Source organism: Conger conger, chromosome 11 (genome assembly GCF_963514075.1).
Source record: "Conger conger chromosome 11, fConCon1.1, whole genome shotgun sequence".
NCBI lineage: Eukaryota > Metazoa > Chordata > Actinopteri > Anguilliformes > Congridae > Conger > Conger conger.
Genome location: NC_083770.1, coordinates 25,950,720 through 25,962,752, shown reverse-complemented (window position 1 = coordinate 25,962,752; position 12,033 = coordinate 25,950,720). Strand labels below are relative to the sequence as shown.

Sequence of the window (12,033 nt, the reverse complement as noted above, 5' to 3'; positions counted from 1 at the left end):
CTGTACAGAGGCCCCATCAGAGCTGGATGGCTGTGATTGACATCTCTGTTGGTTTGGAAAGTGTGTAAAATAAGAACCATCATATGGTCTGGCAGATTTCGGGCAGGGAACCAGAGATGGCAAATGTGCTCTTGCAATAATTCAATCTGCTCCCATAATTCTCCAACTTTAAGAGACAGACAGAAAGGGATATTTTGTGCAATTAAGCTGGCAAGTTATTGTCATTGAGCCCAATGACTGGGGCAGAATCTTTATTGAGGATTGTTTTGCGAAAGAGAAATTTGCTGACAGATTGAGGGAGGAAAGATGTTCCGAAGAGCTGGAATCTAAGTGTCTGAAAATATCTCACTGCGAGTAAGGTTTCAGCGGATAATGAATGCAGCCCTCCGTAATGCGTGTTACACTGTGACTTTACGCTAAAATACAAATAAACTGCTATAAGGCGTACTGCTCTCGTTCATATTAAAAGCTAAGGGCCTCCATTGATTTCTGTCTGAAATGGCCGCTGGTGATTATGTTGACCATTGACAGAAAAGCTTTCACGGTTGTAATGGTGCGCTTTTTCCCGGTTGTCAGGGGAAGAGGTATGTTCTGATGATGGTGGACCCAGATGCTCCAAGCCGCTGCAGTCCCACCCGTGCCCACTGGAGGCACTGGCTGGTCGCCGACATCGCGGTAAGTACTCAGCCCACTGCGTTGGTCTCTGCTCGCCAGCCACACTATGCAAGAGCCCTGTTTATGCAAACGTCCAGGCCACGGACACAGAACTCAACTGACACATCATCTGACACCATCTGCTGAGCCCAAATGGAGGTCAACGTTACCTGCAAGTGTTTTAACATTGAAGAGGAAGGTCACTGCTCCCAAGACCTCAGCTGTGTCAATGGGTCTGAACAGTGCCCCAGTCATTTATCAACAGAGCCTTTAAGAGCCCAAATTAAAAACACTCATTTGGCAGAGACATAATGTATGGTAAAGCATAAGGACAGAATGGTGCAAAAACACTTTGGGGGGGTTAGGGGGATTGTATTTCCCTATGTACTTCACACTTGTGGTTTCTGTATTGTTACATAATTACAGAATAAAAATATCAACTTAGTCATCATCCTCACAGGATTTGAAATATCTTGAATCGGTTCTCTCTCCACACCATGGCTGCGCCTCGTTTCAGCAGCTCAGTTTGAAGCGTCGGTTTATCAAGTTCAATATTGACTGTTTCACCACCGCCGAACCCAATTTGAGCATTTAATTTGCTCAAAAGCGAATTTTCTCGCCGCGCTGAGGTTCAAAGCATTTGTAAATTCTCCCTCGCACGCGCACGCTTGAATCCCAGGGTGAGGATTCTCTTGGTTTTCTCTGTGCATCTTAAGCAATAAACTCATGTGACAAAAGTGTGGGAGTAAGTCTTTTTAAATGGCAGGGAAAGTTTGTGAGGCCCTGTCAGCGGTGATTTTCCTCTGGCGCGGAGCGTCTGGGACGTGTCAATGCGGGCATGGAGACCGTGATTGAGGGGAGCAGCCTCCCCAGCGCAGGCTTCTTCACACTGCTCCAGGCTCCTGTCCTTCCCCACCCAGCCGAGAGATTTTGGCAGTGTGTCCCCCCCCCCCCTCCCCCCGCCCCCCCTTCATCTGCTCCTCGAGGCTCAGCACCCCCCCCCCCACCCTCCACACATATTTTATGTGAAAGTGCGCCTCCCCTCCCTCTCCTCCACCGCTTCGCATCTCCTCCTCATGCCGAGATCCTTCAGCGAGTTTCCGACGCAGCCTGTTTTCTCGTGCCAAAGTGTGTGTCATTGGAGATTGGCCCCAGCATTAAAGGAAAAACGTTGTTAATTCAGGCAAACGAGATCCTCGCCGCACTGTGATTGATTGCGTTTCATAAAGACGTGGCCCACTTAAATGGAAGGGATGTAATGTTTACTTCCGTTTAATATTCATGTTGTGTAGTTGCCCCTTGTGTTTAGCATTTTATTACCAGAGAACTGATGATCATCAAAATGTTTCACCTTGATAGAGAGGCATAATTGCTAAATTCAAACACATAATTATCCGTTTCTCCGCATATACAAATCACACAAGTGAGAAGAAAATTTGAAAGAGAGCACCAAAAATACTGATAACAAGCTTTAAGGTGAGGTTTTGAGATACTCCTTCAGTTGTAATAAATGACAATTCTTCACAGATTCAATTACTTTTCTCATTCTTTATATGATGTTCCAGAGCGGCCGTACTGTGACCTAATTTGATCAGCCCTGCTGCACATAGCACCTAATTTGTTGGGAATCTTGGCTTTTGTTTTTTTGTGAAGATCTTTGACAGTCAGGACTCCTTCCTGTCTGGCCACTAGGATGTGGGTGAAGACGTGAATGCATTTCAGGATTCTCAGACAGCCTCTCACCTACTATTCAATATTCTGTCACTGTGTAGGCGTCGACAAAGGAAATCTGCTCAGCGATTGGCTGTTGCGCCGGGGTGTTTGCGGTGTCAGGGATGGTGGTTGGTCAGAGGGGTTAATGAGGATTCTGAGTGATGTCTAGTCTCAGTGGGAGGTGTTTAATTGCTGGGAATGGCTGACTGACATGCTATGACCCTAGTCTAGTTACCCAGGTTGCACGTGTGAATGTGTCAAATTATTCACAAATTCCTTTGGGGTTATACTATATATATAGATTCACTGTATTTTCAAACTAATTATTACTTTTTTTTACAACCCATTACATGACTGTCCTTCTTTGAACTCAGATGTAAGTACTATTAAGCAATGTTGTTTTCTACTGGATAGACTTTACAAAGTCTGAAATATTGAAGAAAGTGGGTAAGTTAAGTAGATACTGAGTCTTCTGGCTGCTGCCACAGTACCTTTTGGCTTGTCAGAAAGTGGCCTTTATAGGAAATGATAGGAAACTACTGTTAAAATGGCTCAATTAATCAAAGGTGGATCTTTTGGATCCTTTCTTGCTTAAACTAATGCTTAGGCTAATTACAATTTACAGAAATTACATTTATTCCGGAATTCAGTGTGTCAGGTTCATTTTTGTCTTATTATTATTATTATTATTATTATTATTATTTCTTTATACTTGCAATATTTGCTTTAAACAGTATCTATTTGGAATACCTTATTTTGCATAGCTGTGCAGTATAGTAGTGAAATATATTTAACAGTGAATAAGCATGACAAATCTCATTATTTGAAATACAGGAGACTTTAGCTTGTTTGAAACATTGTATTGAAAGATTAAACTTGATTTACCACTGAATTCACAAGTATCAGGGATTGAATATAATTAGCTATTTTTCTCAGCTTTGTCTTGGCCGTAGGTTAGGAGGTTAAGTACTTTCTCTTATTTAGAGGAAAGCGGCTGGGGAAAGTTTGCGGGTCATCTGCAGTTCGGCAGTAGTGCATTGTTAAATTCCAGTTGCGGCTAAAACGAGTACATAGTCGGGCAGGAAAGACTAAGGCATTGAGACCATTGGACATTTTCTAAAAATAAGAATATGGATGGACCGTCGGGAGATGACTTAATCCAGTTATGACAAGTTCTGTCAGTGTCAGCCATCCATATCCAAATTCGCTGTTTCTTCATACATTTTATAGTGTCAGTTGAGGAAAAATAATGTGTGTGTGTGCCTGTGTCTGTATGAACTGTCTGTGTGTCTCTGTCTCAGCTTTGTCTGATACATTTCTCTCGGTGTCTCATCCTTCTCCGTCTGAACTCATGTTTACAGTATTTTGTGTTTCTATGTCTCGGCTTTGTGTCGCAGTAAGTTCTGTTTTTCACTGTGTTCCCTCTTGGTCTCACCTCTTGTTTCATGCCTACCTTAACCATCTGTGTGTCTCTGTGTCAGTGTTTTTAATGTTTTTCTGCATGTTTGATTGTGTTTCGGCGCTCTGGGGCGCTTCTCCCCGTGTCTGCGCTCTCTGCATCCTGCCCGGCCTCTGCTCACCGTTGTTTTAGCCGTCTGTCAGCTGTCACTCTCCATGCGGGCTCCACTCGGAGGCTTGTGCAGAAGCCGTCTCCGACGTGTCACTTCTCAAAACTCCTCACATAAACCAGGGCCCAGGAAGCAGCAGGTTGAATTTGACATAATGCGTGTGAATCTGCAGAATTACTGAGACGACTTGTATTAAGTTTGGTTGAGTAGTCGAGTACTATTGTTCCTGGCACTTAGCCCCAAGGGCTTCATTGTAGTACTGTATTCTCAATCCATCCTTCTGAAAAATCTTTGGATGGATGTAAAATTCTTTCTCTAGCTTAAGGCTTTGGATTTATATTTTCTACTTAATGGATGCCAATAATTAATCCATTAATAAGGACCATGGGACTGTGAAAGGATTGCACAGACAATTTTTTTTATGTAGCAGTATAAATGCACACATTTTTTTTTTTCCTCTGACAGAACAGTAAAGATATTAATTGCAGTGCAGCAGATGGAAACGCAGTATCGGCTTGTGTTTGTCTGCTTTGTGAACCGAGTTATATTCCCCAGTTCATCGCTCACCCCCTTCAACCCCAACCCACAGCTTGACGGCCATTCGGGCTCTACTTCTGCCACTTTCACTCATGGACAATTACAGAAATGATTTGTAACAGATTGTTCATGCGGTACCTAACGCACCATCCAGATTGTCTTCCCATCTCTTTCCCTCTCATTCTCCATCTCTCTCCCTCTCTCCCCATCCCTCCTTTTCTCTCATCCTCCCTCCCGCTCTCCCTTTCTCCCTTCCTCCCTTCCTCTCTCGTGCTCTCTTGTTGCTTGTCTCTCAGTTAGCTTCTTCTCCATGTCTGGAAAGATGCAGATGTTCATGTTTGCTCTCACAGCGATAATTAACAGCTAAGCCGTTAGAATTTAAAAAGAGCAGCTTGCTTATGTAAATAACCTGTTGGGTATACTGTTCTGCTGTTGGGAGGGGGGGGGCGGCGTATTTGTAGGTAAATCATTGTTAAAGATTTAATTAGGGTGGGATCTGTTCCCTGGCATACATGCCATTTTAATGTGATTTAACCCTTGCAGGTCTTGTAGTTAAACTTGTAGAAAAACTAACAGTATCACCTATTTGCCCCTGGTTTCCACAAGCCCAGCAGGAGGGGGAAAGTTTAGCATATGAGCAATGGAATTCACTAATGAGATTAATAACAGCTTCAGTTTGTATGACGTTCTGTGCCTTGTCCTGTTGTCGTTCAGATTTCAACAGAATCTTATCAGGTTCTTTCTATAAGTTCATGTTCCTCTATTTAATTGTATATGCAGCTTCTGTTCAGATGGTATCTGCTGTATTTGAGGTCACAGGAATGAATTCAGAAGATGTTCTAAGGGTGTCCAATCATGAAAAACAAAGTATCTCTCCTGTGCGTTGGGCTGTTTGTGGCATATCTTGTTTGGAATGATGCTCCAAGGCAAGTCCCAAGTAACGGTTAGTGTGAGCCAGAGGTGTGGGTTTTTCAGCTAGCGGTCTAAGATTAACAGTCATCCACGCGTTGTTGCTATTAGCTGTTGAGAAGCTGCCCTTGAATGGCTTGCAGGATTAGGTTTTTCATCAGTGATTACATTATTTTGTGCATTGTTTTGGCAGAGGCCCTTATGTGGCGTGATTTACATAGCTTACATTTTACATATTATCCTTTTATGCGGCTGAGTATTTGTGGAAATAGAGAGTAGCACGCTCGGTGTTGAAAGGATAGTGCCCACTGGGACTCCAGATGCAACTTTATGATTACAAGCCCTGCTCCTTAACCACTTCATCACATCGCCCTGTATGCAACTAATATAATTTACTTCATTCATGTGTATATTATGTTAGCATAACATTTTTATTTGATGAAAATTCACATCAAATTAGCCAATGGCTGACTTAAAGATTCCGAAAATGTTCTAGAGTTGAAGTGGGTACAACTGTAAAGCTTATTAGTTTTCTTGATTATACATGTTAATCCTGCCGTTTCACACGCAGAGCTGCTTAAGTGAATGGTGGGTAGATGCTATTTTGGCAAGTGTTTCGGCACATACTGTAGATACAACCTTCCGCTTCTCAATGCCAGCTCTTCTCCTCCAACATGCTATACATACATCATAGACTAAGATGTTCTGCTGGTGTATTTTAAACCTGGATTTGATCGGCTCCAACAAAAGGCTCGTACAATATGGGTTGCTGCCTTTGTATCCCGCATTCCCATAATTCATTGCAGTCTGAGTGGAAGTGGAACTTTTTTTTGTGCCCCACCCTCAGACTCGCAGCTTTCTTTTGGACTCCAGGGCACCCGAGTGTTTCTTATGTTACCACGTCTTTGCTCTTTTGGGTCAGCGCAGGACAGATGGACAGTTGAGGGCAACAGCCAGCTATTGTACAGTTTCCGTGCAGGAGGGAGGATGGCTGTTTTGCCGTTGACTCTCAGTCTATTTTAGACAGATCCCCGATGGGGAGCACCGCTCGCGCTTCAGGACATAGTTACACAAACAGTGGAGGTATTGTGGTGGTGTCAGAACAGCTGCAGCTCTAAGACTAGGAGCCCTGTGGGGTTTCTCCGCTCTGCTCTTTAACACTTTCATTCTTCGCAGATAACATTATGATTTCTTCATCTGAGAAACAGGCTTTTTTTCCCCAAAAGACAGCATGTCAAGTGTCAGGATGTGCTCTGCTCTTTGTGAGAAGCGTAGAGAGGGCATGTGTGCTCTTTGCATCTACTCTGGTGGACAAAAGCATATGGAGAAAATCAATACCATAAAAATATTTGCACATGCATGAATGTCTGCGATCTTGAACTTTGTGAAAACAAAAATCTGGAAGATTGGCTGTGACACAGATTTATATTCAATGTCATTAGTGGGGAAAAATTTGTAAATTTGAGAGCATATAGCATATATGATATTTCAGTAATTGGTGGTTAGTAATGAGCTTTAATTATCTGAGCAAAGGAGAGGGCTGAAGCGGGTCACACAGCCCCAGCCGTGCTGAATCGTGTTCGGAATAGATTTGTAATTTATGCATTTTAAACGTGTGCTGTCGTTTGCAACTGCAGTGTGGTTTCACAATAAGAACATATTTCAAGTGAAGTAATGTTTAAACTTTTCACTTCAATTGGAACTAATGCAAAAACTGAGAAATGAGCAAACAAATATACTTTTACAGTATACAATGACCGTTATATCCTGTGCAACTGTAGTTCTCATTTATTGGTTTTTATGTATTATTATTATTATTTTATTTATTTTATTTATTAAACAGGAATGAAAGCAGTGCTTTAAAGAACAAACATAGTGTGAGGCCCAACTCAGACAATCTTGTTTTCAGTGGGTTCCCGCCTGCAGAGTGAAGAAAAGGAAGATGTGAATTAGGAACAAGGAAGAAAATAAGAAAATGAGAAGAGTTACAGCAAAAAATGAAAGGGAGAGGGTGAAGAGTAAAATGAGAGAAAGTATATATAGAACAAGGAAATAAAAAGAAAAATAATACATGTATATTATGTGAGTTGATAGAGGGACAGCTACTGTAAATAGTGGTTGCATGATTGATAGGGCAAGAGATATTTGAACAGATATTTGAAAGTATTTATGGATGTAGATGTTCTGAGGGATAATGGCAGGGAGTTCCTGATGGGAGTGTTTTGATTGAAGAATGATTTTTTGCCATAATTGTTTTTAAAATTTGGAATTGGCCTATTTTGGATCTGGTAAATTGAGAATTGAGATGAGTGAGTGGGTAGAAGAGTACAGATTGTTTCAGGCAAAAGTTTATTTTGAATTTGATAATATTTTCATGGCTGATAATGTGCGATAGTTTGTTTAATTGCCATGTAATTTTGTATTGCGTCATGCATTATTTATGTTGTGTTTCCTAGCTAATTGATATGGTCTTGGACTGTGTATCTCAGTGGAACAACTGAGTTAAATTAGGTTCAATAAAGAAAAGATTAAAAAGGTAACAGAATTGTCGACATCAGTGCGTATGCCACTTGTGGGGAAAATAAACTACAAATACACTTCATATCGGAAAGCATCACTGTTCTTGGTGGAAATTTTGCTCTCCTTAATCCAGAGAGTCATTTATGTCTATAAAAGAAGTAGACATCACTGGTTATGTGTTACCTAATCTCCAGAGTGTACAATGTCAGCTGGTCCCTTTAAACACTGGAGGATCATTGGGAATCAATGGTTACAGTCCACAACAGGCTGAAAAATATTACACTTCGACAACCCAGTTTATAACACACAGTGTGGCCAGTAGCCTTTGGAGCCAATATTTTACCATTTATGTGCTAGTGAGAAAGAAAAGTATTATTCACACTTTTTCATTATTAAGGATATTTTTCCATTTCCAAGGTATACACACAAATCCTCAATGTAGGAAAATGAATTGAGTGGCTTAAACCCCAGTTTACATGATAAAGAATTACATTCACAATGGATTTTCTTTCCCATTTCAATTAGAACTATGTTACAATGATGTTTAATGATCTAAACATGTTTGCTTTATAACTCCACTGGATTTTGTAGCTTACACATTCCCCTCCAGTAGGTCACTTAAAGATGTAAACATTGGGTCCTCCAATAAAGAAAAATGAGTGTTTCAATCTGTGCTACATGATAATATTACATGCATATAGGTAACAATTTCTATTTGTGTTAATACCTTGAAAGTCAACCCCAATGTGTCATATTTATCTCCTGTTTGTCTTTTATAATAATCACTGCCAAAAAGATTCTCATGCATAGTGCACAGAACATAACGGTCTGGGGATAATGATATTTTTGTCTGAATGACAAGTTCAAAAATAAGAAATCAATATTGAAAGTTTTGTGGTACAACAGTATGTAATCTTGGCTGTATCATATTCACTCACACAGACAGACACATCATTTTTCCTCAATTAATTAGGCAGGGTTTGCTTGCAGATTTTTAGTAAGTACCTTTTTACTGTAAGTTAACATTGTATTATCCATGCATGTCATGCACTAAAATGTAATTTTACTATTTTTGTTTTTATCTTGGTTCATGTTTGCATCGAAAGTGTCTTCCAATTAATTCTATGAAACAAGTTAACACACAGCAACTCTTCCTGTCTGCAGGTCTGTTGTGTAATTAGCAGTCTAATTCTAAGGCATTAGCCTTTCGGTTTTCTATGTCTTACGTACAAGTTCCCAAAAGTGAGAAAAGTGACATGGCTGCATTTTTTTTTTGTCGGCTGAGCAAGCGCTGGTAGAGCTATGTTATTTCCTTACGAACAAAGATAATTCCCAGTATCATTATTCATAATTATTTCCCTTTCGTGTACTCTGCTAAATGTTTTCTTTTTCTTTATTCGTGTTGCGTTGTTGTTCCCACCTTCTGTGCTTCGCACCTTGCGGAGGGAACATCTGTCTGGCGTCAGCGCTGAGCCCGGCTATGCAGATTGGAGCAGGTAGAGAAGCACATAGCTACCCGGCTAATGATGAGAGTGTCTGCCCTCTCTCTTCCCCGAGACGCGAGCTGCCGCCTCACACTTGCCCGCTACACTCACACGCCCAGGGAAACAGATTTCCCAACATATGCAGCATATTTTTAATTCCAGTGGAGCACTTCAGTTCCTAACAAACACAGATAACCTTACGGGACATGAGTGTGTTTTTTTCCTCTCTTTTTTTTTTTTTTGCAGGTGGTTGGGGTAGAGGGGGGCTGGGGAATTGAGCAATTTATTTCAAGTCATTGTATAGCAGACATACTAAATATGCACACATTTAGGTTTGCAATATGTCTGCGGAGAATTTATGGAACTTGGAAGAAAGTATTTAGCTGGTGCCTTGCATTGCATGCAGGTAATGAAGTCGGGCCGTGTTGAGAAATATTGAGAGGTATGTGTTTTCTCTGTAAAGAATACACTGATTTGCATCTTTAAAAATAAACTCTTGCCATAGCCAGTAACTCTGGAGTTGAACCTTCATGTGCACCATCTCCTCTATAAACGCCTTTTTCTGCGTTTGTGTTGTTAAATTCACCATGCACTTGACTTCCAGCCCCCCTCTCAGGCTCTGTTCTCCCGCGTGCAGTGCCTTGAGCCGCGGGCTGAAGATACAGCGTGTCACTTTCCTGCTTCGTTTTGTCTGGAAAGCACTGCATCCCAGATCTGTGTCTGTTAGCACAGCCAGCATAAATCCTCAGCGATGACCACCTGGGGGCTGTGTGGTTTGCTGATGAGCCCTCGGTGTTGGAGCGCCGTTGTTAAAGTCACCTGAAATTTAGAACTGGCAATACTGAAACCCTTCAAAGTGTATGTGTGAGTGTAGGACATTACCACCAATGGTATTTTTACCAGTGAGGAAGTCATTTCTTATTCTAAATTGGGGAAGGCCCTGAACGTCTTTCAGATGAAGACTGAAACCGAGAAATGGACAAAGGTTGTAGGGCAGTTGCCTGGACACTCACGTAGAGCATTCACTGAGACTCTACAACATTGGCAAACAGAACTGCCATTGTTGAGTATGGAGTGCACTGGAGAAGAATATTTATAGCAAGACAGTTTTAATCAAGCAAAGGATAATATTGTTCAGTAGAAGGTTATTCTGAAGTGAATTTATTTATCCTATTGAGAGCGTCCTTCAAGGATAGTATGATTGAATGCATATTACCGGGAAAAAATAACAACAAGAACACGTGTGAAAACTATATCTGTGCAGCACATCAAGGATTTCAGTAACAAGGCATCAAGATTGGAAAAATGTGCTAAAATCAAAAACTTGGCAGAAAATCACGTCTGTGATCAAGTCTTTGTAGGATGAGGCTGCTGCCGCAGAAAATAGGATGAAATATGTTCCTCCAAACGTCTGCTGTCTTAACACCAAAAATGTCACTGATCAATGTTCAGAGTAGCAGAGCCAATTTACTCAGTCTTTGAGTCTATCGTTCCTGCCATACACATGGCTGGAACGTGTTGCGATTTCCATGTGCCTATAGAATAATTTCTCATGCTGTGGAGATGATATTTTGTGCAGTACTGGACAGAACGGCATTAGGTTCCTCTTTAAGAGGTTTGGCAGTAGTGTGAAATATACAGCATCATTTCTAACATTGTAACTGTTAAGCAACGATAAATTTCCAACAGGATGAAGCTGCCTAGATTTCAAAAGCGACTTTGATTTTCTGTTACATATAGGGGCATTAAATACATTCAAATCCCTAAAACAGTCATCCTGCATGGAGATCTTTCTAGACATTTCTGTTTTCAGCTTCTTTAGACAAGAAAAACATAGAAAGTCATGATTACAGCACTGCCAGTTAAATTATCTTCATATCACCCCAACCATATCTTTCACCCTAACCGCCAATGTTTTCTTAATATTTGCTCTTTATTTGCCTTTTACCATTTTTCTGCAAGTTTCTTTTTTTACTTACAGCTATCAAGGGGAGAATGGATGTGCACTTTTACGGTTCTGTTATTTTTAAATTGATGTCATTTCTCGCCTCCAAGCCTAAATGTATTTTATATTTCAGCCATACTTATATTCTTAAATGTAAGTAAGTTCATGTTTTAATGAGCTATGTTCACACTCTGACAAGTTCAACAGCAGCAGTCGGCTGTTCCCTGATACTGAATTTGCAAAGAAAGTTGCCAAGAGCTCTGTTTGTGTGTGTGTGTGTGTGTGTGTGTGTGTGTGTGTCTGTAAATGTGTGTGCTTGCACATGTGTCTGCGTGGTTCTTGTTTCTTCATTATTTACAAATTCCATATCTACACCAGACAATAGTCAAAGCAGCCCCCCATGAATAGAGTTCATCTTAGGGTAACCACAGTTCTTAACCTCCATCAACCCCGGCACTCCCTCTCCCACCACCCCATTCCAGAGGCTTTGACTGTGTGTCTGTTTGTGTGTATTTGTCTGTGCTTGTGTTTGTGTGTGTGTGAGTTTTTGCACCTGTGTGTGTGCACACGTGTGTGTGTGTGTGTGTGTGTGTGTGTGAGCATGTGTGCATGCTTGCAGTATGAGTGTGTGTGTGAGTGAGTGAGTGAGTGAGCGTGAGTGTGTGTGTGAGTGAGTGAGTGAGAGTGTGTGTGAGTGTGTGAG

The 12,033-nt window shown here is 41.2% G+C and overlaps 1 protein-coding gene across 4 annotated transcripts in view; it reads left to right on the top strand.

Moving 5' to 3' along the window:
• LOC133139873 (phosphatidylethanolamine-binding protein 4) overlaps positions 1–12,033 on the top strand; it is a 75,156-nt gene that overhangs the window by 28,478 nt on the left and 34,645 nt on the right. For all 4 annotated transcript variants that reach the window (XM_061259323.1, XM_061259321.1, XM_061259322.1 and 1 more), the window contains exon 4: positions 577–675. In XM_061259323.1, the coding sequence (XP_061115307.1) occupies positions 577–675 (99 nt within the window). The remainder of the gene's footprint in view (positions 1–576; positions 676–12,033) is intronic.